Source organism: Leuciscus leuciscus (genome assembly GCF_965113295.1).
Source record: "Leuciscus leuciscus genome assembly, chromosome: 4".
Classification (NCBI taxonomy): Eukaryota; Metazoa; Chordata; class Actinopteri; order Cypriniformes; family Leuciscidae; genus Leuciscus; species Leuciscus leuciscus.
Genome location: NC_138728.1, coordinates 30758447 through 30783838, shown reverse-complemented (window position 1 = coordinate 30783838; position 25392 = coordinate 30758447). Strand labels below are relative to the sequence as shown.

Genomic DNA, 25392 nt, shown 5'->3' with positions numbered 1-25392 from the left:
AACGTTCTGGGAAAATGTTTTTAGATAACTGAAAGAGTTGTCGGAAGTTTAGTGATAGTGACGTTGAAGTTGTGGGACTGTGGTGTAGTTCGTTTATAGCCCACCTTTAGCTTTTTACTTCTGGTGACTGTATTTAGGCTTCAAAATTGATAAAAGTTGTGTTCATCTGTGAAAATGATCTTGATGGACTTAACGTGTAAGTATCATAAAGTTTTGTTGATCATAGAGCTTGTTTTTTTGCGATAATCCAAAAGCCTATGGAAAAATTTGAGTGAATTTTTCGAGGGAACCAGTGTGATACTAACTGCCGGTTGGCCTACAAAGTGACATCATACCTGCACCACTCTATTCTGGCAGGAAGGGTCTGATCTTCCTGATGTTGTAAAACACAGGATCTGGTGGTTTACCATGTCAACAGCAGCAGACAGGTCCAATTAGTATAAGGACAGATGATTTGGAGTTGGCTTTTGCAAGCCCGAAGAGTTTCATCTATGGTCCGCAGGGCGGTCTCCATTAAGTGTTTGGTTTTGCAGCCAGACTAGTTGTCAAGTAGGTCATTCTGTGAGGAAAGCAGAGAGCTGATTGAACACAAATCTTTCTGACACAAAAGTTGTGTCTGGTCGGTAGGATTCAACTGCTTTAGTGTTGAGTAGGGCTGGACCCGAATATTCGTTCGGTGGGTTGGTATTCGATTTGAAAATTTGACATTCGAATATTCGTTTTTTTTTTTTTTGCACACCTGGGATCCCCCGCGAAACGGTTCTCATTCGCGCTTGAATAAGGCTGGCGACACACTGGCTGCGTGGCGTGAGCGTTTTTATTTCGGCTCCCATGTTAACAGGTTGGAGTTTGCACACTGCCTGCGAGAGACACGTGTCTCAGGCGTGGCTCGAGCCACGCGAAAAACGCGTGCATGCTAGAAAGAGAACCGACTCCTGGTAAGTGTTCCAGCAACTGGAGTGTTCTTTCGATAGAGCGCAGAACAGCGGAGTTTGTATGGACCAAAGTGCATGCCTGAGCTTGTGTTTTGGGTTAAGCTGCGTTGCTTTGACATTGTGGAAAATAGAATAATAGAAACAAGGGATGTCAATTTTCACAAATTTCCATGATCGATCGTCGTTTAAATTAACGATCAATTAATCGATTAATCGTTAGCCTTAATACTGCGATATGCGTCTACTGCAGTGGCTATGATAGCTAACAGGGTCTGCAAATGCTGCTCAAAACGCTATGTTCCTCACCAAATCAATTAGAATGGTTTTAAATATAAATAAAGGGCTAGTAGGATTGTAAAATGTTTCGATGTGATTGATAATTAAATTAATTATTTATGAATCAAATATAACTACTAATACAACGTGTCACCAACGCCGCCTCATATGCGCTTAGACTCCTGGAACAACTGCACGCGCTGAATGAATCTGCTACCGTTAAACTGGAGCACTTTGCTAGCACGTTATTTATCTAAAAGAAACGCATCCTATATGAGATTAATCCGATATATTCAAAATAGACGTAATATTACAAATTATATCTGCACAAAATGACGCAAATTCATGCACAAGTGAACTACTCATGTTGTGGACGTGGTCTTCCTGGAGCAACGCGACACGGCAACTAAACCCAGATAATTCACAATGTTTTATTACAATATTGTTCTCTTTATAATGTTATGTAATATTACAGTCCCAATAGTCATTATTAGTCGTGTACTGCCGTTTGAGCTGCGCGCGCTGAAGCTGACGCTTTACTACAGAGTTAATTCTTAACCAAATGCATCCAATATGAGATAAATCAGATATAGATAGGCCTACAGAAAATAAACGGAATTACAACTTACATTTGCACAAAACAAAAGGCTGTCAAACTTATAGTCATGATGAAGGTGTAAAATGGTCCCAAACATAACTTCGGCGCGCTCGCTTTACATGTTTCGCGGTTGAGCAGCACGCACGCGCATGAAGACCTGCTTAATCGATGATCGATAAGTTGTATCGATTAAATGTATTATCGACAATTAATCGATCGTCGATTAATCGTTGACATCCCTAATAGAAACAAAATGTATTAGCCTTTTTACCCGTTATTATCAATCTAAATTAATCTCGTTTTAATTTAACTTAATTTCGTTTTTCTTTTTTTAAATTTCATTTCTTTATTTAAATCTCGTTTTTTCTTTATTTAAATTTCGTTTTTCTTTACTTAAATATACCCTTTACTGTGTCAGTAATTTGTTAGTCAGAAAAATATTAGACTACATTAAAAGTATTACTTAACTTAACAGACCTGTGTGTGTGTGTGTGTGTGTGTGTGTGTTTTATATCACTAGTGCAGTGTCCGTTCTCGGAGCATAATAAGCCCTGCCCGCGTGAGATGTGCCACTTCCCGCTCGCGCTGTTCTGTAGTTTACTAAAAGTTTATTAATTCTGAATGTGTCGCGTCTCTCGTGTCCATCTATATTGCACCAAATGCGACACTGCACTCCCTTGTGAAGTCGATTGGATGAACGGTTGTCGAAATAATCAAAATGCAAACGGACATACAGACACATAGAGAATACTGCCTTTATTAGAGAGAAGAATATGTTCAGCACCCTCTCTCCGAAGCTTTGAATATTCGATGTTCATTACTACCGAAGCTCAAAAATGGTATTCTGACCAGCCCTAGTGTTGAGTGTAGGTTTTTTGGGAAATGGGGTTTCCTGAGCCTCCTTACATGTGATGGGAAATTTGACAGTAATATGGATTATGTTAATGATATGAGTTAGAACAGTTAGTAATGTCAGTGAAACTTTGGAGAGCTTGTTTTCTGTGAGGGGAGAAAAGGAAGAGAAGAGTGGAATGAGAGTGGGTGATGGTTGGCTGTGGGTAAAGTAATGGTTGCCACATTATTGGTGAATTAGCTGGCAAAGTCATCAGCAGTCAGATAAGAGGTGGAGGGGGGCAGAATAGAGAGGAGAATGTTGTGAATATTTTCTGCCTGTCTGAGGTGCTGCTGAATTGGTATTCAGAATTTGGGATGTGTTTTGCTTTTAGGTTCAGTCGATTGGGGAATTGTAACTCCAGCGATGTTTGGACCAACATGATGGATCATTCAGAAGTTATAACAAACATCTGCCGCTTCCTCTCTGACAAAAATGTTGTTACCTTTTAATAAATCATTACATGGAATTACTGTGTGATGAGTTTTTGGTCTGATGGTTGAGCAGGGAGTTTGTTCTCTTTTCTTTTCCCTTTAAAGTTAAATTGCGTTTAATCTTAGAAGATGTAGTAAATGGGAGATTGAGATGAGTCTATAATTAATCAGCTCTCCTGGGTCAAAGTTTTTTTAAGGGTTTAACTGCCAGCTTGAACGTTTTGGGGATTTGTCCTGAAGAAAGTGAAAAGTTAGTAATATTGAGAATGGGTTGTCAGAATACATGTAACATATTTCAGGAGCTTAATGGGTATAGGATCTAGTTATATGTTGGTTTTGATGCTTTACATGTCTAAATGTTTATGTCTGTTTCTTTGTGCCATTAAACCAGGATTAACTTGGGTCTTTTTTCACCTTAGACATGATGGCACTGAAAGAAGGGAGTCAAGAACTGAAGAAAAATGAAGAAAATTTTAAATATGAGGATCATCATGATTTCATAACTGGAGTACAATCTTTTTGTTTTGATAAACATGGGAAACTTAAAGTTCACATGACAATTCACAATGGAGAAAAACCTTACACATGCCCACAGTGTGGAAAGAGTTTTAATATAAAAGGACACTTTGAAGAACACATGAGAATTCATACTGGAGAGAGCCCTTACACCTGTCAACAGTGTGGAAACAAATTTACTCAGAAAGGAAGCCTTAACAGGCACGTGAGAATTCACACTGGAGAAAAGCCTTACACCTGCCAACAGTGTGGAAAGAGTTTCAGTCAACATGGAAACCTTGCAGACCACATGAAAGTTCACTCTGGAGAGAAGCCTTACACCTGCCAACAGTGTGGCAAAAGTTTCAATCGAAAAGGCAACCTTAATTGCCACATGAGAATTCACACTAAAAAGAGCCTTTTCACCTGCCAACAGTGTGGAATGAGTTTCACTGTAAAAGGAAGCCTTAACAGCCACATGAAAATTCACACTGGAGAAAAGCCTTACACATGCCTTCAATGTGGAAAGAGTTTTGATCAACATGAAAACCTTAAAGTCCACATGATAAGAGTTCACTCTGAAGAGAAGCTTTACACATGCCCTCAGTGTGAAAAGAGTTTCAATCAAAAAGGACACTTTGAAGTCCACATGAGAGCTCACTCTGAAGAGAAGCTTTACACATGCCCTCAGTGTGAAAAAAGTTTCAATCAAAAAGGACACTTTGAAGACCACATAAGAATTCACACTGGAGAGAGGCCTTTCACCTGCCAACAATGTGGGAAAGGTTTCAACCGAAAAGGAATCCTTAACAGACACGTGAGAATTCACACTGGAGAGAAGCCGTTTATATGTGGGCACTGTGGAATGTGTTTCCAATATAAAGTAACCCTAAAGTACCACATGAGGATTCACTTATGAGAGAACTGTTTACTGTTTTATATTTCATCAGTGTGAAAGGAGTTTCACTGTGGAAAGGTGAACAAAGGTACAGAAACAAAGGAAACCTTGAGGCTTTTTGCCCTTAAGGCCCTGATATAACCGTGAAGTTTTTTTATTTGGTGTAAAAATACCTGAGTAACAGACTTTGCTAACACAATTTTAGATGAATATATAAATATGTGATGCACATTTTCCTTTTAATAACAAAATAAACAGTGTGATGCTGTTGTGAAGGCATCTTATTATAGATCTGTGATATGTTTGCACCAGCTCTGCAATTTGGCCCTCTGGTCAAGTCACATCACATTTATTTAAATAACACTTTAAACAATAGATTGCTTTAAAGCAAGCAGTTTTACATATTAACCCCTTACCAGACACCCCACATTTTGGCAAGTGGGGCATAAATGACATACCCAAAATAAAAAGGTTGCTGCTAATAAGTCATTCTGAATAGACACAAAAACAACATATATTTAGAAAGCCAACACTTGAGAGTTTACAGTTCAAGACTCAGAATTACTCAGACTGTTCATATAAAAACAAAAATAAAAATATTAAGAATAAATTTTTTAATGTATACAAATATTATTTGAATGTAGTATAACAATTTATAACGACATCTAAAGTGAAGCCACAAGTGTGGTCATGCTTCATTTCAAATCTGAGGATGATATCTTTAAAACTATGCATTCTGTGAATAATTTCATAAGATCATGTTGTGAGTTTTTAGAGAAGGCTGATAAAATGCTAATCAAATATGTTATTGCCCTGTGAACACCCATTTGCAGTCTATGACTAATGTCTGGTGAGGAGAACTGCTCCATTCATGCTCTATTGTTGTCAATCGACGAACCTTTCACACCTCTGCCGGCAGGGGCGCCGCTAGGGCTGGGCTAAGGGGGCTTAAAGGGTTAGTTCACCCAAAAATGAAAATTCTGTCAGTAATTACTCACCCTCATGTTGTTCCAACCCCGTAAGACCTTCGTTCATCTTCGGAACACAAATTAAGATATTTTTGATTAAATCTGAGAGCTGGATCACTCCTCCATAGGCTTCTAAGGCATTATAACTTGCTGGCCCAGAAAATGCATTAAAGACATTGTTAATATAGTCCAAGTGACTACAGTGGCTCAATCTTAAGTTTATAAAGCGACGAGAATACTTTTTGTGCGCAAAAACAAACAAAAACTCTCTGGGCCTTGAGTTTTTTCACGTAGTATAACTGCGCATCGCTTCTGTGTTGTACGTTCACACGTAGGCTCACTATTGGCCGACGCTGGTCATGTGTGTTATGACCCCAACTCGAGGCCCAGAGAGAAGGAAATGAATAGTGGAATAAAGTCATTATTTTTGTGTTTTTTTGTGCACAAAAAGTATTCTCATCGCTTTATAAACTTAAGATTGAGCCACTGTAGTCACTTGGACTATATTAACGATGTCTTTAATGCATTTTCTGGGCCAGCAAGTTATAATGCCTTAGAAGCCTATGGAGGAGTGAGCCAGCTCTCAGATTTAATCAAAAATATCTTAATTTGTGTTCCGAAGATGAACGAAGGTCTTAAGGGGTTGGAACAACATGAGGGTGAGTAATTACTGACAGAATTTTCATTTTTGGGTGAACTAACCCTTTAAGCCCCGAATGTTTTTAGGAAAGCCCCGAATATTTTGTTACCTTGTCTTTCTCATAGAGCAAAACAATTAATCAGAAAAACAAATGTGAATAAGATTACAGCTGCCGCGATTACCTAATCATGAAAAGTGCATATTACAGTTTTATTTATATTTTTCCCTTTGCATGAAAGGTACTTACGACGTGCTTTTGCAGCGTTGAGCATTGTAGCCAATCACAGACATGTCTGTTGAATGCATCGGCCAATCAGAGGCATTTAAATGAGTCGCTGTGCTGAAGATGTGTTTTGCCCAAGCTCACCAAGTTCTACACTTTCGCAAACCTGTCATTATTATTGGCAATAAACTTAAGATGCAAATAAGAGATTCACTGCAATATACAGTATTTGATATTCTTGATGCTGCTCTGATGCACTCCATTTGTTGTTAGGATGACTAAAAGTTCAGCGGTCTAGCTCATCAATGTCAAAATGATTAAAGAAGTGAACGAATGCCTGGTAAAATGTAAGTAGATAAACATTTAATATTTGACTGTTTTACAATAGAAATGCTTAATTACCAACAGTATCCGGTGACGCAAATTACTCAACTTTTTTTATTTATTTATAAAAAATTTCCTTTTGAATTGAAAATATGCTAGAATTTCCTTGATTCATTTAGAGAGAATGCATGCATAATTAAAAATAAAATATTATTTGCAAATAGTTCAAATTATTTCATTAATAAAATAAGCCTTTCTTTTTCTTTATTCCCTTAAATCGCTTTTATAATTAATTAATTCCTTTAAATAAAAATACCCAATTTTAGTTTGGGCTAAAGCCCCGAATATCCACTGACCTTAGAACTGCCCGTGTCTGCCGGTATAAGACTTAATCTTTATTATTCTTTTCTCGTTATTATTTTGTTTGTATTCAGCCATTATTATTATTATTATTATTATGCATTTTATTTATAGGTGCCTTTCTTGACACTCAAGGTCACCATACATCATCAACAAGACAATATTTAAGACAAAACAATAAAATACAATAAAAAATTTAAAAAGACAATGCAGTTGTGGTCAGAGGGAGTAAGCTATTCTAAACAGATTTTTGAGTTTGGATTTAAAATGTGAGAGGGAATCAGTATTATGGAGGTCCGGTGGAAGTGAGTTCCACAAGTGAGGAGCAGAGCAGCTGAATGCTCTGCTCCCCATAGTAACAAGGCGGACACAGGGAACAGTGAAATCTGAGAGTGCGAGCAGGTGTGGGTATATGGAGGAGGTCAAAAAGATATGAAGGGGCGAGATTATGAATCACTTTAAAAAGTGAGAAGTAGTATTTTATAGTTGATACGGTAAGTGATGGGGAGCCAATGGAGCTGTTGTAAGATGGGTGTGATGTGACGAATGGAGGGGGTACGAGTAATAATACGGGCAGCTGGGTTTTGGACCAGTTGTAGTTTATGGAGGGTTTTATGTGGGAGGCCAAACAAAAGGGAATTGCAGTCTTCTAAACGAGAGGTGACTAATCTGTGGCGTGAGGAAAGGACGTAGACGGTTGATGTTTCGAAGATGGTAGTAACCAGACCGGTTAACATTATTAACATGAGAGGTAAAAGAGAGGGCGCTATCGAAGATGACACCCAGACTCTTAACTTGAGGGTGGGGGAGATGAAGGAGCTATCAACTGGAATAGAAAAATTATGGAGTTTGTTTAATGTTGATCTTGTACCTATAAGAAGAAATTCAGTTTTATTGCTATTTAATTTGAGGAAGTTTGAAGTGAACCAGGATTTTATGTCAAGAAGACAACTGGTACGGGAGGATGGTGGAAGTTTTGAATTAGGTTTGGTTGAAAGATAGAGCTGGGTGTCATCTGCGTAGCAATGGAAGTGAATCTGATATTTACAGAAGATGTAACCAAGGGGGAGAAGATAAATAATGAATAGCAGGGGCCCCAGGACAGTGCCTGCACTCCTGTGATGACAGGGACTGAATGGGAGGTAAATGATTTTAACTGAATGAACTGAGTGCGGCCTGAGAGATATGAATAAAACCAGTTAAGAGATGTGTTAGTGATACCAATGGAGGAGAGTCTGTCTAGAAGGATGGTGTGTGAAATTGTATTGAAGGCCGCACTCAAATCAAGCAGAAGGAGAATAGATAGTAAACCAGAGTCAGCAGCGAGGAGAAGGTCGTTAGTGACTTTAAGGAGTGCTGTTTCTGTGCTATGTAGAGGACAGAAACCAGACTGGAATTATTCATATAAATTATAGGAGAGATCAGTATGGAGTTGAGCAGCAACTATTTTTTCAAGAATTTTGGAGATGAATGGAAGATGATTAAGGTTTTTGGGATCTGAACCAGGTTTCTTAAGAATTGGAGTTACAGCAGCTGTTTTAAGAGAAGGAACAATTCCAGTGGTAAGAGAAGAGTGAATGATGTCTGTAATGAGAGGGGACAGAAAAGGGACAGTGGCCTTTACAGGAACAGTAGGAAGGGGGTCTAATCTGCAGGTTGAAGATTTGGATTTTTGAATGAGTTCGGAAATTTCATTTACTGAGGGTAAGGTAAATGCTGAGAGTAAATGGATGGGAGCAAATTAAACTGAGACAGGTGAGTTCGGAGCAGAAATAAACATACATTGCTGGTGGATGTGTTCAATTTTTAAAGAGAAAAATGATAATATAGTATTATAGGGAGGAAAGTCTTTCGAGTTGTCATCCTTTTGTTTTTAATTTTCTAAGAGTGGGAGTAAACCAAGGTGCAGAGAGAGTGAATGAGACAGTCCTGGTTTTGAGTGGAGCAAGGTTATTAAGGAGGTTATGAAGGTTAATGTTGTAGTGAGAGAGCAGTTCATCCGGGGTAGAAAAGCTGTCGGCATTGGGAAGGCTAGTGATGTTAGAGGATAAATTGTCCAAGTTGATATCCTTAATATTTCAGAATATTATAGTACGTGGAATATTAGATTTGGAGAGTGAAAGATTAACACTGAACGCGAGCAGCATATGGTCAGAAAAAGGGAAAGAATCTGCTTTACAGTTTACAGGTGTAACACCTGAACAGCAGATTAAATCCAAAATATGTCCTTTAATGTGTGTGGGAAAGTTTATATATTGCTGAAATCCAAGACTGTCCAGACATGATGTAAACTGCATTATCCATATGTATATTAAAATCCCCCAGAGGCATTATATTTGATGAAAGTGTGGATAGGTGAGTCAGAAAGGCAGCAACATCAATAATAAAATCCTTGTTAGGCTTTGGTGAGTGGTACAAAGTAGCAACAATGGTGGGAGGAGGTCCAGAAAGCTGACACACAGTAGCCTCAAATGAGTGACAGACAGGAGCGTTGACAGGCGCTATTATCCACTTCTCACGGTAAATTATCGCAAGACCTCCCCCTTGGCCAGAGTCACGCTGTTGAGAGATGTAAACAAACCCTGGAGGAGAAGCATCATTGAGTGAAATAAAATCATTTGGCTGCTGCCACGTTTAACACAAAAAGTTAAACTTATGGTCAACGAGGAGATCCTGCACAAGATGCCCCTTACTTGTAAGTGAGCGGATGTTAAAAAGACCAAAGTTGGCAGTAGTGTTACTGAATTTGACAGCCGTGTATTCACTCAGTGGACGTCGAGTAGTGGACCAGAAAGACTTTATGGAGTTGGATTTATCATACTGAAAGTTGATGAATCATTTCATTCTTTATTCATATGAAAATACCCCAAATCGCATGAAAATCACACCAAACCATATAACATCGTAATCATGCGTTTATTAGCTTCTTGTTTCACGTGTAGAAATGTATATTTGGCTTTGATTTTCTGAGCTCAGAACGAGGAAGTATACAGGACAGTGTCATGCAGAAGGGCTGGATTATGGTCACGTTGACTCACGTAAGATGATTGACAGCTGTATGGAAAATGAGAAAGCGCTGAGATAATAAGTAACGCAAATCAGGAAAAGGAGAGACGGAGCTCGCTGTGTGTGCTGTTTTAGCTCTTCAGATCGCATAATTCAGTGGGAAATGAATTGAAATGGTATTCTGTTTGACTAAATATTTAGCAAACGTGATAAATCAATATTTCTCCACATATGCGCACTTTTGAACTAAGAGCCCTGACGGACGCTGTCTAGTGCACGCATGTGAACACAAATAAACCGAAGAAGACGTGACTGAGTTCATGAGTGATGACATTCAATTCAAAATATCATACATTACAGATTGATTATTTTGCACTCCTGACATAAATTAAAAAATTACTGTCACTGCAAACCAGTTTTATCATAAACAGTGTTCAAATATCGAAGCTGGAGTCTTCTTTCTTTATAAATTATACTGAGTTTGTCCAGATCAAGTAAGAGTGTGATTTTAACAGGAAGTGAATGTTGAACAACAATAATCTGGGGCCGTCAGCGATCTTTGAACCTAAAGGGGTTAAGGACAGAGAGGGGCCCAGCCATAAACTGGGCCCTAGAACGTGCTGTTCACATTTGTCACCTTAGTTCTGACATTTTTTCATTTTTTACATAGTGTATAATAGTTCTAAGCACTTTGTTTTACTATCTAACCTGACAGTGATTCTTTTTTGTTTCAATAATGAATAGGATGAGTTAATCTGAAAAACTTTGCATATTTTATATTTATTGTCACTAGGCTCACATGGGATATTACACTGAGCAAAATGTAATAGTCTTTCTTAAGAATGAATACATTAGTGATTATTTAAATTGCAGGTGAAAAAAAGTTGACACTGGCAGGGTCATCTGCTATTGGTTCGTGGTGATTATGCAATAGGTAGTTGTTCTCTGGGGCTCTACCTTCTTTTGACGAGAGTTTCTAGTTGAAAGTGAAAGACAAAGGTTTGCAACATTTTAATTGGATCTTGGTGGACTAACACAAACAAACTGTCTGATGCCATCAGAAAAAAATATGCAAGGACTACAACCAGACACCTCTTAGAGGGAAAGAAGACCTCCGGTACTAAGCCCAGGAAGGACAGGACTTCTCATTGTTTCACACACAGTTTTCTGCCCTTCACCCACCTTTAAACTAATCCTCAAATATGTAACGACAATGACTATGACATGCGGTCACATGCTGTTCAAATTAGTAAATCCTGATCTCCAAACACATCCTTCGTTGTCTCCTTAGACAACGAGTTTGTTCATGGCGCCTCCAAGTCTGCTTGAACGGTCAAAATTGCATCTTTGTGGCTCCCCCGAGGGACATTTGAGTCACATAAGGGAACCCTGTTTTGGAGAATCCCCTCTAAAACCCCCCATTTCAGCATGGACTCCCCGTGACTTTTATAGACTCGTGACATTCCACACTCACATACACACACACACACACACACACCAACATCCTTTAATGTATGTAACTCAGACTTGTATCTGAACTTCCTGTATGCATGTGTGATTAATGTTGTTTTGATCATATAGTTATGATCTTCGAGTGTTTGGCTCTGAAATGTATTTCTGAAGAATGTTCTCCCAGTAGAATCGCATCCCGTAATCCGATCTCATTGGCAGGTCATAAAAGTTGACCACCAACCCACACACAAACACACTCTGGACTTTGAAACAGAAACCCCCTACAGAAAAGGACTTTTACCCATAAAGTCACTCTTAAATGTACTAAATATATAAATTTGTGTGTTAAGAGGTGTGTGTAAACCATAGGAAAGCATACATCTCCTATTTGTAACATTAATAGAACTGCAAATGCCTATACAAATGCATAATAATGTATCTTTGCATTGCTACAAAGCCTATATTCTATTTTTGATATCTCCGTAATCCTCTCCAGCTAACGGAGTTGAATTCCGATAGCAGAATTCAGTGATGCGCATTGTTTTATAAGTTCATATGTCTGGAGAAAATCCTCTCAAGTTAAAGTCAATCATGACTCATTCGAGTGGGCGTGTCTAACCGGACAAAGGAATCTTCCCGCTCGAAAAATCTCGACAGCTGATTCGTCCTACACGAAGGAGGGGACGGCACATGGGACACTGATAAAAGTCCAAACCTTCAGTTTCCTCTCTCTCTCATCCAACTCTCTTAACTCTCTTCCTCGGTGCAGCGCTTCTCCAAAGGAACATCTGGAGGAGGCTCTGGTCTTCTCTATCGAGCGAGCACATGTTCGAGTCGTAGCTGCGTCCCTTGCAACAAAGACTTTAAACCTCTCCCTGCCCGGGAGATGAATCTGAACTTTCTCGGTAACGTTAAATTCAAGTGAGCCTTTACATCGTCTTGCGAAACGACCCAGAAGACGAAGCTAGACGCAAACCAGCCGGACACGCGCACACGCGCCCCCCTTTTCAGCACCACACTGAAAGAACACAGAAACTTGCACGTAACGTAACTCTCTCTAAACGCTGATTTCAGGTGTCCAATTCTTAGGTCTGTGAATTAAGTTACCCTCTATCTCTTCTCTCTGTCTATCTTCCTTTCTTTCATTTCATTTCATTCTGATCACGCTATGTTTTATGTTTTTGTTCGGTTAAATGTTTGTTTGTTTGTTTGCATTTTTACGTACGTTTATATTTGTAGTTTATATAATCTCTAGTGTGTGCCATTTTATTAATAAACCCATTTATACTTTTAATTGTCTCTGTGTTTGAAAACCCACCTTATAAAAGTCAATGAAACTAAAAAGATCTAAGCTACAAGCTCGATATTGACTACCTTGAGTAGTTTTAATTCATAAACTCAGAAAGTTTGATATTCGTGGCCAGAAGATAAAACTTTCTTGGAGTTTGAAAAGGGATACCCCCTTCTTAACTGTAATGATCAGACAGTTACAGAACAAGGTAATCTCGATAATTGATAAAATAAATGTACATGCGACTTATGAATTATGACCATGAGTCATAATTATTAATATTTCCAAAATTCCCTATATTCTTGAGCTAATTCACATTTACCCCGAGTCGTTATTGTTACAAAGTTTAGACATGAACCGCCATAAAATTCCTCAGGACCTCCAGACATAGCAGGAGTAGGTGAAACAAAGAGAGACCACAGTTATCCATCCAAATCCATTCAAAACCTTAAAACTGATGTAAACTACACACATCCATTTCATACTTATACAGAGAAATAAGTATTCTCAGTGACAGCTATTTGGAGCACAACAGCTTACACAAATTCAGCTATTAATGTACAAATAAATGAATGTATTGGTCAACTTCAAAGACACTTAAAGATGTCCAACTGTTTGTTTTATGCAAATGAGTTCCAAAGGGGAAAGAAAGGTGGGCCCTCTGATGCCCACAGCCAATTGCAGCACTGGAATGAAGAAGGGCCAAATTGCAATCTCCTCCTCATCAGAAAGGGATAATGGTATCCTTTCAACATACACTTCTTGTTGTGAGTATGTCCTGTAAGGGGATAGACAGAAAAAGATCAACCAAGTTCTGAGTCCTGGCCTGCAAGGCTGAGACCGTAACAGATTCAACTACATTCTGATCCTGCGGCCCGTTACAGGCCTGTTACAGCAACAGATAGTTCTAAGTCTCCCACCAGGTGAGACATAACAGATACACTGTTCTAAGACTGAACCAGAGACAACAACAGATTCCATGATCTGAATCTACAGCTTGTGACTGAGGCAGCCACAGAAACGACCATGTTCTGAGCCTCCAATCTGTGAGGAAAGAGACCATAAAGGGTCATGAAACCCTAAAACACATTCTTTTTTTGAGATGGTAACTGATATGTACAGGTTGCACATCACTGAGAACAGCGATGGCACTCATTACATTTATTATTTAGTGAAAATGGGATATATTTTATATTTTTCTTGAGCTATCTTTTGGTTTGCAAAGCAAAGTTGAACCAACGTCACAAAAAGTTTCATTACGCCACTTTGTGTTTGTTGCTGCCGCATGGTTTAAATTTGGAGCTCAGTCAAGTTGATTCTTAATCCTCGGTTTTCTTCTTTATATCAATTTTATAAACTTTTTATAAACTAATATTTTCTAATATTCTATATTGAAAACAATCGGATTGCTTTGATATCTCTACTTTTATCCAACTCTCCGACCATCCGCTACTAGTGTTAGCCCGCTAGCATCACTAACGTGGTCTCGTCTATCGCTCATCTTGTTTACACGCTTATCACTCAAGAAATTACTGTTTATCTGTTCTATGGCAAATGTATCAGATGTGTGTCTTCCCTACCTATGAGTGCAGACGAGGACACATTTGAGCTGCACGCAGTGCAGTTGGAGCTGGAGGCCTTGGAGAAGCAGATCCATGACCTTCTAGAGAAGCAGGCCGACTTACAGGAATGGCGATCAGCGCTAGAAACACTGCGGGCTGATGCTCACAAGTCCGTGGTAAGTAATATTATCACTCTGACCTCTTCTACTCCGTGTGTTTCTCTACACAGAGCCCGAGCATTCAGAATGCGATCATCCCAGCCTTCCTTCACTCCGGTGCCGACACACCATGTACCCTGGGTGATTCAGCAGTGGAAGGTGCGAGCCAGGCCACGAGCAAGGTCCTCTCACCCTCCGCCTCCCCCGGTCTTCGAGATCCCCACCTGGAACCGCTTCTCCCCTCTTTGTGAGATGGAACGCGATGCTGTGGTCATTAAAGACTCCATAGTCCCCACTACCTCAGCTAAAGGTAAGGTGTGCAGTCACTGCTTTCCTGATGCTTGTGTTCTCGATGTCACTGCGCAGGTACCCACAATCCTGAATGGTGACGAGAGCATCGAAGCTGTCGCACTGCACGCGGGGGTGAACGAAATCAGACTGCGGCAGACGGAGGTTCTGAACTGGGACTTCAGGAGCCTGATCGAGACAGTACGCAGCACATCACCCACGATGAGGATCATCACGTCCGGACCACTTCCCACGTACCAACAAGGACATGAATGGTTGAGTAGACTATTTGCTTCAAATGAATGGTTAATGTCATGGTGTAATGAACAGAATCTGCTCTTTGTAAGTGATTGGAATCTTTTCTGGAAGTGACCTAGGCTCTTTCCGTGCTGATGACCTGCAGTCCAGCAGAATCAGAGCGGATCTTCTGTCAGACAACATCTCCAAGACGCTATGCACCATATGACTGGTAAGTAAAAGCTCAAATCACAGTCTTTGTTCTACCCACTTAATTGATAGGAGTGCAAATGTAGTACATTAAATAGAAACTGTGTCTATTCTAGGGCTGCACGATTAATCGCAATTAAACCGCACGCGATTTGGCAAAGGCTGCGATTATCTTATGCGCAGCTTGTCAGTGGAGTGCGGCTGATCGGTAGTAAATACTACTCCATCTGAACGCCAGAGGACGCTCTCACGCAAACACGCTAAACATGCCCCGCCGCAGAAGTACAATAACGGCGCATCATTCCAGGAAATCCCTATCGCTGTAGTAGCTGAATAAACAGAAGATTGAAACGCTTTGATTAAACATGACTTATAATTACATGACTGCCTTCTGTGTAAGAAGGCACATCATCTCACAGAAGGATGCTCAACTGTCGTTATGAAGTGAGTTTGGAGTAAATGCATGTTATTAAATGTTGTCTTTTGTTGGACAAGAGGTTCATAAATGATTCTGGTGTTTGGAAAGATGTTTGACGCGTGTTGCTTTTTCAAATGCACGTTATAAGTGACTCAAACTCACAGTGCTTTCAGATGGAGTAGCGTTTACAGAGCCGTACATAACTGACAAGCTGCGCATAACAAATAATTGCAGCCTTTGCGATTACATGTAAATTGCGATTAATCGTGCAGCCCTAGTCTATTCCTCGATTAGTGAGGTCAAACAATAAAGCAACTATAGGATCTAGAAAAAATCTGATCGTGAAAATCTCAAAATTAGTGAACAAAAACAATTTCTAAAGCTTGGTCTCCTAAACATCAGATTGCTCACACCTAAGGCGGTTATTGTAAATGAAATGATCACAGATAATAGTTTTGATGTACTCTGCCCTGACTGAAATCTGGCTTAAACCAAATTATTATTTCGGTCTTAATGAGTCTACTCAACCAGGCTACTGTTATAAGCACGAGCCCCGTCTGATTGGTCGTGGTGGCAGTGTTGCAACAATCTATAGAGATATTCTTAATGATCCTTAGAAAACAGGACACGGGTTTAACTCGTTTGAAGTGCTTGTACTAAATGTTACACTCTCGGATGTAAGAAAAAAAATCCCTACTATCTCTTGTTTGGCTACCGTGTATAGACCTCCAGGGCCCTATGTTGATTTCCTAAAAGAGCTTGCAGATTTTCTCTCAGACCTATTGGTCAATGTCGATAAAGCATTGATTTTCTGTGATTTTAACATGCACGTAGATAATAAAAATGATGCGTTAGGGGCTGCATTTAGAGATTTACTAAACTCTTTTGGGGTCAAGCAAAATGTCGCTCGACCCACTCATCGTTTTAATTATACACTAGATTTAATTATATCGCATGAAACCAGTCCTACTGATATAGATATTCTACCACAAAGTGATGACTGATCACTACCTTGTAATGGGCATACTGCGTACTGCTGATATTTGCCATGTCGCGCCACATTATCGGCCAGGTAGAACAATTATCCCAAATACTATAGATAGATTCACAAATAACCTGCCTGATCTGTCCCAGCTGATCAGTGTACCCAAACAGACAATTGAACTAGAGGAAATGACTACCCTGATAGCAATAGACTCCGGGGCGGATACGCCCTCAAGCCACCAGGTCCGCTGTTCTTTCAGACTCAGTTCGGCTCAATTCCTCCTGACAGCGCACTGTCAACTCGCGGACTCGCTACAGATGCTGGACGGACCCGCTGACCAAACGCGCCTATTTCAACTGTCGCCATCATCACTGAATCACTCCCCGCACTGTGGAAAAGCTACAACCGGCAGGTCGACAAGCACGGAACACGGCAAGAATAGTTAAAATATGCTTTATTTGTACAGTTACTTAGCCTGTAACATTACCGTTCATACCGTTCAACATACCGCTGATTTTATTTCTGAAATGATTGTGGCAAACCAAGTTAGCAAATTGTCATTAGTAGATTTGAGTAAAATGTATTTGATAATTAATAACTTTGAGTAAAAAGCTATTTGGATGGTATTCTTTCTCTCTGGGAGGTTAGGTGATTTAATTAACGTTAGCTGTCCGGATTTTTATCAAACCGTGAGCGCGTATTTTCTCCCCTCCAGTAAAATGTCAGGCAAGACATTATTATGTTAGGCCTAACGTTAACTACTTTTTTCACTGAATTTCTGGTATAACGTGTCCATTTTTGTTTACATTTTGACAGTTCCACCACCCCATGTAATGTTGTTTCAAAAAAATAATTCATATTATATGATACTGTGTGTGTGTGTGTGTGTGTGTGTGTGTGTGTTCTGTTTCAGCTTACAGTTCGTTCAAGTGCCACCAGTCTGTTTTTGGAGTTTCATCTTTTCCTGACATCTGAGTAAAGTAAGATTAAATACTGTTCCAACTTGATTTAGCCAGATATTTTGTCAAATACTGACACTGGTCCACACTACAGCATTTAAATTGTCAAGGCTTAAAAATTAGCAAATTATCAACTTGAAGATGCAGGAACTGGCCCAATCGGGCAGGTGACAGTTCCTGCAACTGGCCCAAGTGTCTTTCACGCTGGCCCCGGGCCATCGGGCAGTCCTTATTGTCGAGCCCTGCTGTATAATTATTTTTGAAAACACTACAAATTTTGGTTATTTTCCACAACTCTCTGGTTGCAATCTGTATTTTGTGTTTCTGTTACGTTTCTTTTAGATAAAATGAATAGAAAAACTGTACCTGTCTCCAGCTCCACCTTAAGACGGAGGACCCATGTAGACGTATATAAACGACTTAAATTAGGGATGACTGCATAAATTTGACTGAGTTTCAGATGACAACAGATAGGGAACTTGTAGATGTCAAAAGAGAGTTTTTTTGAAGACCGTACAGACAATCCAACTTGTTCAGAAATTGCAACTGGATTAGTCTTTATTGAGGAGGAAGGTGGCATGGAGGTAGATGCAGACATACAGGAGGGTTTCGTGGTTGGCAGCTGTGATAGGCCGATTCAGACATCTGATTCAGAACATTCAGATAATGAACTGTCTGAGACATTTTCACTCTCTGATAGCATTTCCAACTGGGCCATACACTTTGGCATTTCTTTGGTTGCTTTGACAGCACTATTGTGCATTCTTCGCATTTGCCATCCTGATCTTCCAAAGGATGCTAGAACCCTCCTTAGGACTAAAACAAAGTACACTATCATAGAAAGAGCTGGGGGACAGTACCACTATTTTGGTATTCTTTCATCACTTGTCTAAATTACGCTGTCTAAATTCATACACACACTGGCAGACAGTTCCAGTTTAAGTTGCAAATTAACATAGATGGACTTCCTTTGTTCAAGAGCTCTAGTCTGCAACTGTGGCCCATTCTTGGATTGCTTCTTGGAGTGTTCCTATGAAAGAACCAGTAGTGATAGGTTTGTTCTGTGGATCAAAGAAACCAAGCTTAGCAAAAGAGTTTCTTGAAGATTTTGTTACTGAGTTACAACAGCTTGAAAAAGGCTTTGACATAGAGGGTAAGACATTGAAGCTTGAGCTGGACACAGTCATTTGTGACACACCAGCCAGGCCCTTTGTTAAAAACACAAAGAACCATAATGGCTACCATGGTTGTGACAAATGTTCTCAGCCTGGTAAATACATTAACAGACGCATGAGTATAACGTGCGAGTATAACATCATCATGAGGGGCCACATCCATTTAATGGTAGTAGTGTTGGCATGGTTTCACAATTCCCTCTAGATTATATGCATTTGGTTTGTTTAGGTGTGGTTAGGCGTTTGTTGAACATTTGGCTCAGGGGTCCTCAGAGTACCTGCAAACATAATTGAAAGAATGTCCGCTAAACTGGTAGAAATGCGTCCCTATATTCCTGTGGAGTTTGCTCAGAAGCCCAGATCGCTGAGGGAATTAGATCGTTGGAAGGCCACTGAATTGAGGCAGTTTCTGCTGTACACAGGACCTGTAGTGTTAAGTATCTTTCTGAACCGAAATATGTACAACAATTTCATGCTACTCTTCTCTGGTATTGCTATTTTAGTAAGTCCTAGACTATCCTGCCACACACAGTATGCTCACACCTTGCTTCAATCTTTTGTTTCACACTTTGGGGAAATATATGGCAAAGATCAACTTGTGTATAATGTACATGCTTTGGTCCATCTGGCAGATGAAGTACAACGACATGGTTGTCTTGACTCATTTTCTGCATTTCCCTATGAAAGTTACCTACACAAGCTAAAAAGGCTTGTCAGAAAACCAGACTTTCCCCTTGCCCAAATTATTCGTAGATTGTCTGAGATGAGAATTACTGACACTCCTTTAAATGGTGCCTCTTTTAAAAAACAGCACTTTCTTGGGCCACTTAGATGGATTGTCAGTGAAAGCACAGTATGGTGAGATGGCCTGTGACAAGTGGACTGTTAAAGTTTCAACCGGGAATAATGTCTTTGTCATTGGAAACGAGATTTGCATTATACATAACATTGTGGAATGCAGTGATGGAGTCTACGTAGTGTACAAATAATTTTCAGAGAAGTCTTTGTTCTTCACTTACCCATTCAAATCTGACTATCTGAATATCCATACTATTTCAGAAACATCGGATATACTCAAGTGTGTTAAAGCTTCAGAGCTTGTCCAAAAATGTGTTGTTTTACCTCATAGGGATGATTTTGTGGCCATACCATTATTTCATACATTTTAGGAATATCTCCACAGGTAAAATGTTTAGTTCACCCAAAAATTACTCATATTTTACTGATTTTATGATTATTTACTCACTCTCATGTTTTTATTTTATTTTTTTATTATTGGGTGAACGAAAACTTTAAGGTTACAGAGGCTTATCAGTTTTTCTTTTTTTATAATTACCGGTTAAAAGGTAAACGCATTTTCATTCATCATTTTTTTCCTGGGGAGAATGGTAGTGGTAGTATTGATGATAGTTTTAGTTGTAGCTCTTGTGTTCTAATATTAGCAGTAAGAATTGATGCGGTTGCACATTAGTTTTGACGACAGGTGTTTATGCAGAATTAGGACTAGACACAGCGACAAAAAATTGCATCACCATGCATCATCACAAACACTGCAGTCTGAAACTGGATAACAATTAACCGTAAGTACTTTACTGTAAGTTGCTTGTTCAATGTGTTCAAAGTCATTTTTGTTTATATAGCACTTTATACAATACATATTGTTTCAAAGCAACTTCACAGTAAGTTGACAGTTCATTGTTGATTCAGTTGAGTTCAATAAGGCCACATTTACACTGCAGGTCTTGATGCAGGTTTTGATGGCCAATTCCGATTTCATATCAGAATATTTTTTTTTTTTTTTTTTTGGACTAGCTTACATTTTCTTTTAAAAGTGACCCATATGCAATTACACCATGCACTTGGTGAAATAACCCAAGGTAGACGTAGTGACCTGCAGTGTTGGGGGTAACGGATTACAGTAACGATATTACTTTTTTGGGTAACGAAATAAAGTAACGCATTACACTAAAAATATCGGTAACTACACTACTTTACCAGACTATAGGAACGCGCTTTCCTGCGTAAAGGCCAATTTATACTTCTGCGTCGGGTTCGCGTAGAAGGTACGGCGTAGCATACGCATTGACGTGTACCATACGTCGTACCCTTCGCCGTACCCTGACGCGCACCTCCTCAAAAATGTAACTACGCGTTACAGACCAAGTGACCGAGAGATTGCTTGAAGAAGTGCGGAAATACAGCCATCTGTATGACTCCTTCAGTCGCCATTGCTCGTAGAAACCTAAACTCAAAACAGCCGCGAGGAATGTAAACACAGTGGAACTGGAACATTAAAACCCACCCGCGCCAACTAGCGTTTCGGCGGTGTAACTGCAGAGCAACACAGACATTCGCAGAAGTATAAATGCTCACGACGGCGTCGCCTACGTGCGTACCCTACGACGTACACTACGGCGTACACTCGACGCAGAAGTATAAATTGGCCTTTACCCAAGGCGTGTTTGCCTGCGTGTAAAGCTCTGATCTGTTTGTGCTGCGTGCATGTCTGTGTGTGTGTGTGTGTGTGTGTGTGCGCGCGCGCGCGCGCTTGCACCGTTGTCATAGAGATCGATTTGAGTGACGTAGCTGCTGATGCGAAGGGGAGCGGGAGACAGGGGGGTTTCGGCCAGTGGCGATATTCACATTACTTTCAGTATATTGCTCGAAAGGACAAAAATATTCGCGTGAAATGCACTTTATATGCTCAGGCAGCAAGTACAGGCCATCGGGACTACCGGGAGATTCCCAGTGGGCTGACGTGCCTTTTGGGTCGACATCTCAAAAAAAATTTTTTAATTATTTTTTTTTTTACGGACCATAAAACTCGTACATCGGCGGCCCATTCGTTTTGCTCGGCGCTGGGTTAAGTAAGTGCGTGCCGGTGTAATGCATTAGTTAAAAAAGTCTTCGTCAGTTTTTTTTTCCTGATAGCTGACCGGCCCATGAAACACCTTGGCCCATTGGATCTTTTCTTGATTGACACTGGGCTGGTCCAATCACATCTTTAAACACCTCCCCCTTTGGGCTTTGAGCGAGCGTGCAAGTGTGTCAGTGTGTATCTGTCAAAATAGTCTGAGAGATGGAGAAGAAACGCAAGGAATGTGCAGAGAAAATTAGCGTGAAAAATAGACACAGGCCCTTCAAGCAGACGCTATAAAATGTGTCAAAATGTTTTCTGCAGCAGCAGGACCTTCATCAGCTCCTGTGGCTGATGAGGAGGATCAGGACAGAGATGAGAGAGTGTAGAGCCTGCGGTAAGCAGAACTAACAGTTACTTTCAAAACACTTAGGCTATCCCATACACAAAATAAATACATTTTAAATATATTTTCAGAGTATATTTTGGAATATATGCAAATATTTGAAATTGGCCCAATAAATATATTTCACACTTAACATCATATATTTTTGTTATATTTCAGAATATATTTCAATGTACTTTTTTTCTGTATGGGTCCCCAAAAGTGTCAAAATATATGTGGCATATATTCCAAATACATTGAAATATATTCTGAAATATAACAAAACTATATGATGTTAAGTGTTTAATATATTTATTGGGCCAATTTCAAATATTTGCATATATTCCAAAATATACTCTGAAAATATATTTCAAATATATTTATTTTGTGTATGGGATGTCATGAGTGTAGGAACCCATTACCCAGTAACACATTATTTCCACATCTGCATAGTTGACGATTACCGTAATTTACTATAAATTTAATGAGACGCGTTTGTAAACCATGTTTTCCATCAAAATAAAAGATCATACTGTGCTTATATCTCTTTCAAGTATAGAAAGTTGTACAAAACTAATTATGAACGTTTCCTTTATTTTTCAGTGCATTTGTTTTACAATATATGCATATTAGTGTGCTATTATTATTATGGCCAAAATGCCAGGGCCGATTTTTTTTTGTCCCAGTCCAGTCCTGATTACTGTATGTGTCTACCACCGCAGACATTTGTCCTTTATCCTGTTGTTTGTGGATTTTACAGTGAGGCATATTTCTTTGTGCAGACATGTATATTGTTCTTTCATATGGTTTTACATGCCATTTTGTATAGGCTACATTTATAAACACTATGCGGACAGGCTAAGTGATGATAGGGCTATGATTTTTGTCCGTATCTACAGGGTAAATTAAGAAATGGGAAAGTAAAGTAATAAGTAGTGAAGTTACTTTTCAAATGCAGTAACTAGTAAAGTAATCTCATTACAATTTACAGAAGTAACTAGTAACTAATTACTTTTTTTGAGTAACTACCCCAACACTGGTGACCTGTTCTTGAAACAGGAAGTTAAATTTCTCTGGTGCTGTTGTTTGTTTCTTTCCTTCTCGGTTTAGGATGTTCCACTTAACATCCTGGAGTTCCTGGTAAACATAACCGTAGCAGTGGTGCCACAAAAGTGGTGCAGTGATGGAGTTATCTATTGGCCAAACTACAAAAATTATGAAAGAGTAAACAGGGCAGTGAGAAATTCAGAGGAACCTGGACCTGACTGGAAATCATGTGATGCTAGAGTTATTAAATCATGTGGTATGCTATTTATTTATTTATTTATTTAAAATCAAAATGGCTATTGTAAGCAAATATCAAAGTATTTTGCCCTTATGTTATTGGGAAGAAAATCCTTTTAATCAGTCTCATATTGTTCTGTTGTCTATAGTTCTGTTAATTTGAAGGTCTACTGAAGTTTAACATGTAGGCTATTTAATTTTTAGATGACTACTTTGGGGCACGACAACTCTTGAAGAAAGCTCTAAAGTGTAACACATCAGGGATGCGTTCAGCCCCGACAAAACGTTGCACAACGTTTTTTAAACAGAAACGGTGATGCGTTGAACACACTGTTCTGATGACGCAAGAGTTGCAACTATGGCAGCTGAGAAGGCCATTCTTTGTGTTCTTTGTGAAGAATTTTCGGAGCCTGGTGAAGTCGGTATAAATATGTGTTTAATACTACAAAATATCCCCCATGTTACAGTTACTGCACTTGCCACCCAGAACAAAAGAGAACATCCCAATCGAGTGAAGGGATTGCTGAAACTGAAATGGAAGCACACATCTTACCTAATTCAGACTAAAACACATGTATTTAGCCTCACATACTGACTTTATTTGTAGTTCATACTGTTTTAATACCCTGTATTTTCTTTCTCATTTTTAGGAAAAGCACTTAATTACCATTGTTTATTTCTATACCAAATGTCATACACTTGCAATGAAGCTAAAAATATAAACAACTACATCATTATGTTGATATCCTATATTTTTACAATAAAACTTATGACAAACATGTCTTCTAATATCCTCAGTTGTTGCGTATACCGAGCTGCATCGAATACATTTGTAAATTACTTTCCTTGAACCCATTGTGCGAGTTCACTTTAATACCGTGTGCTTTATACATGTTGCTGCTGATTGGACTGCAGTTCTGACACATCCACCAAACAAGAGAAAACGTATCTCAAACCCCGTTGCACACCGGTGCACGCCGTTTCCAGGAAACATGACGTTCAACCCGGAAACCGTAGCAAAACGTTGCGCACCGTTTTGAACTTGAACGTGCCCCAGATCTACAGTCTGAAGGGAAAGAGGAGGAGATTCGGCCAAAAAGAAGGCCAAAGCCACTACATTAACTTTTTGGCCTCTATATTTTCTCAACCCGACAACCACCACACAGGTAAAGCCAGCTGAAATGGAGTTAAATGGTCAGTATGTTTCCTGGTTTCTCAGAGAAACTATTCTTAACCAATTGACCCTTCGCCGGGAGTTTGATTGACAGGTGATCTGCCCAATCATACTTCGCCATCTGCCATTTTGTCCGACAAAGCAGTCAGGAGAGTTAGTAGATTAACATGGGAGGATTTGAACTTGAAAAACGGACTGTACTGACACCTTTCCGCGGTTAAAACAACATTCCTTACGGTGGCCGAGAGAGCTCAACGCACTGCAACTGAAGAAAACACATACAAATAGAAAAACACCTGCAAATTAAGAAAACATCTTCATCAGTTTCACAACACATGTGTGCTCCAAATACTCACAACACAACCAAATACAGAAACGCGCTGCAAAAGTTCACAACACAAACAAATCAGAAACGCGCTGCAAATAGGACAGAACATAACGGAAATGTTTCCGGGGAAGCCAATAAGCAGGGTTCGTACGGTCATGAAAAACCTGGAAAAGTCATGGATTTTTAAAATGGCAATTTCCAGGCCTGGAAAAGTTTTGGAAAATGAATAAACTCATAAAGTTTTGGAAAAGTCATGGAAATTTGTTTTTCAAAATATCTGTGTACTTGAATTTGTTTAATTAATAAAATTGGGGAAACAAATTGCAATACTTTTTTCGTTTTACTGTGCGTTCACACCGGACGCGAATAGCGCGTCAAATTCGCGCCTGACGTGTCTAGAAATTTACGCGCGTCAGAGGCGAAATGACGCGTTTCCATTAACTAAAAGCGCTGAAACGGACATGAAAGGGGACCCATTTCTTTTGGCCCATCTAGTTTTAGTCGCTGTCCTCAGTGCCGCAGAAAAGCGCTGAAACGGACATGAAGGGGAACTCATTCAGCGCTTTTCTACGGCACTGAG

At 39.5% G+C, this 25392-nt stretch overlaps 1 protein-coding gene across 10 annotated transcripts in view; it reads left to right on the top strand.

The window, feature by feature from the left end:
• The window catches only part of LOC309497671 (uncharacterized protein), a 30199-nt gene extending 4807 nt beyond the window's left edge, over positions 1–25392 (top strand). For 2 of the 10 annotated variants that reach the window (XM_082167979.1, XM_082167980.1), the window contains exon 3: positions 3555–4817. In XM_082167979.1, coding sequence (XP_082024105.1) covers positions 3555–4549 — 995 coding nt within the window. In that variant the 3' untranslated portion in view covers positions 4550–4817. Of the gene's footprint in view, positions 1–3554; positions 4818–14384; positions 17472–17563; positions 17631–23136; positions 23330–23514 lie in introns of those variants that run through there. The other 8 variants (XM_082167986.1, XM_082167987.1, XM_082167985.1 and 5 more) reach the window with 8 other exon arrangements.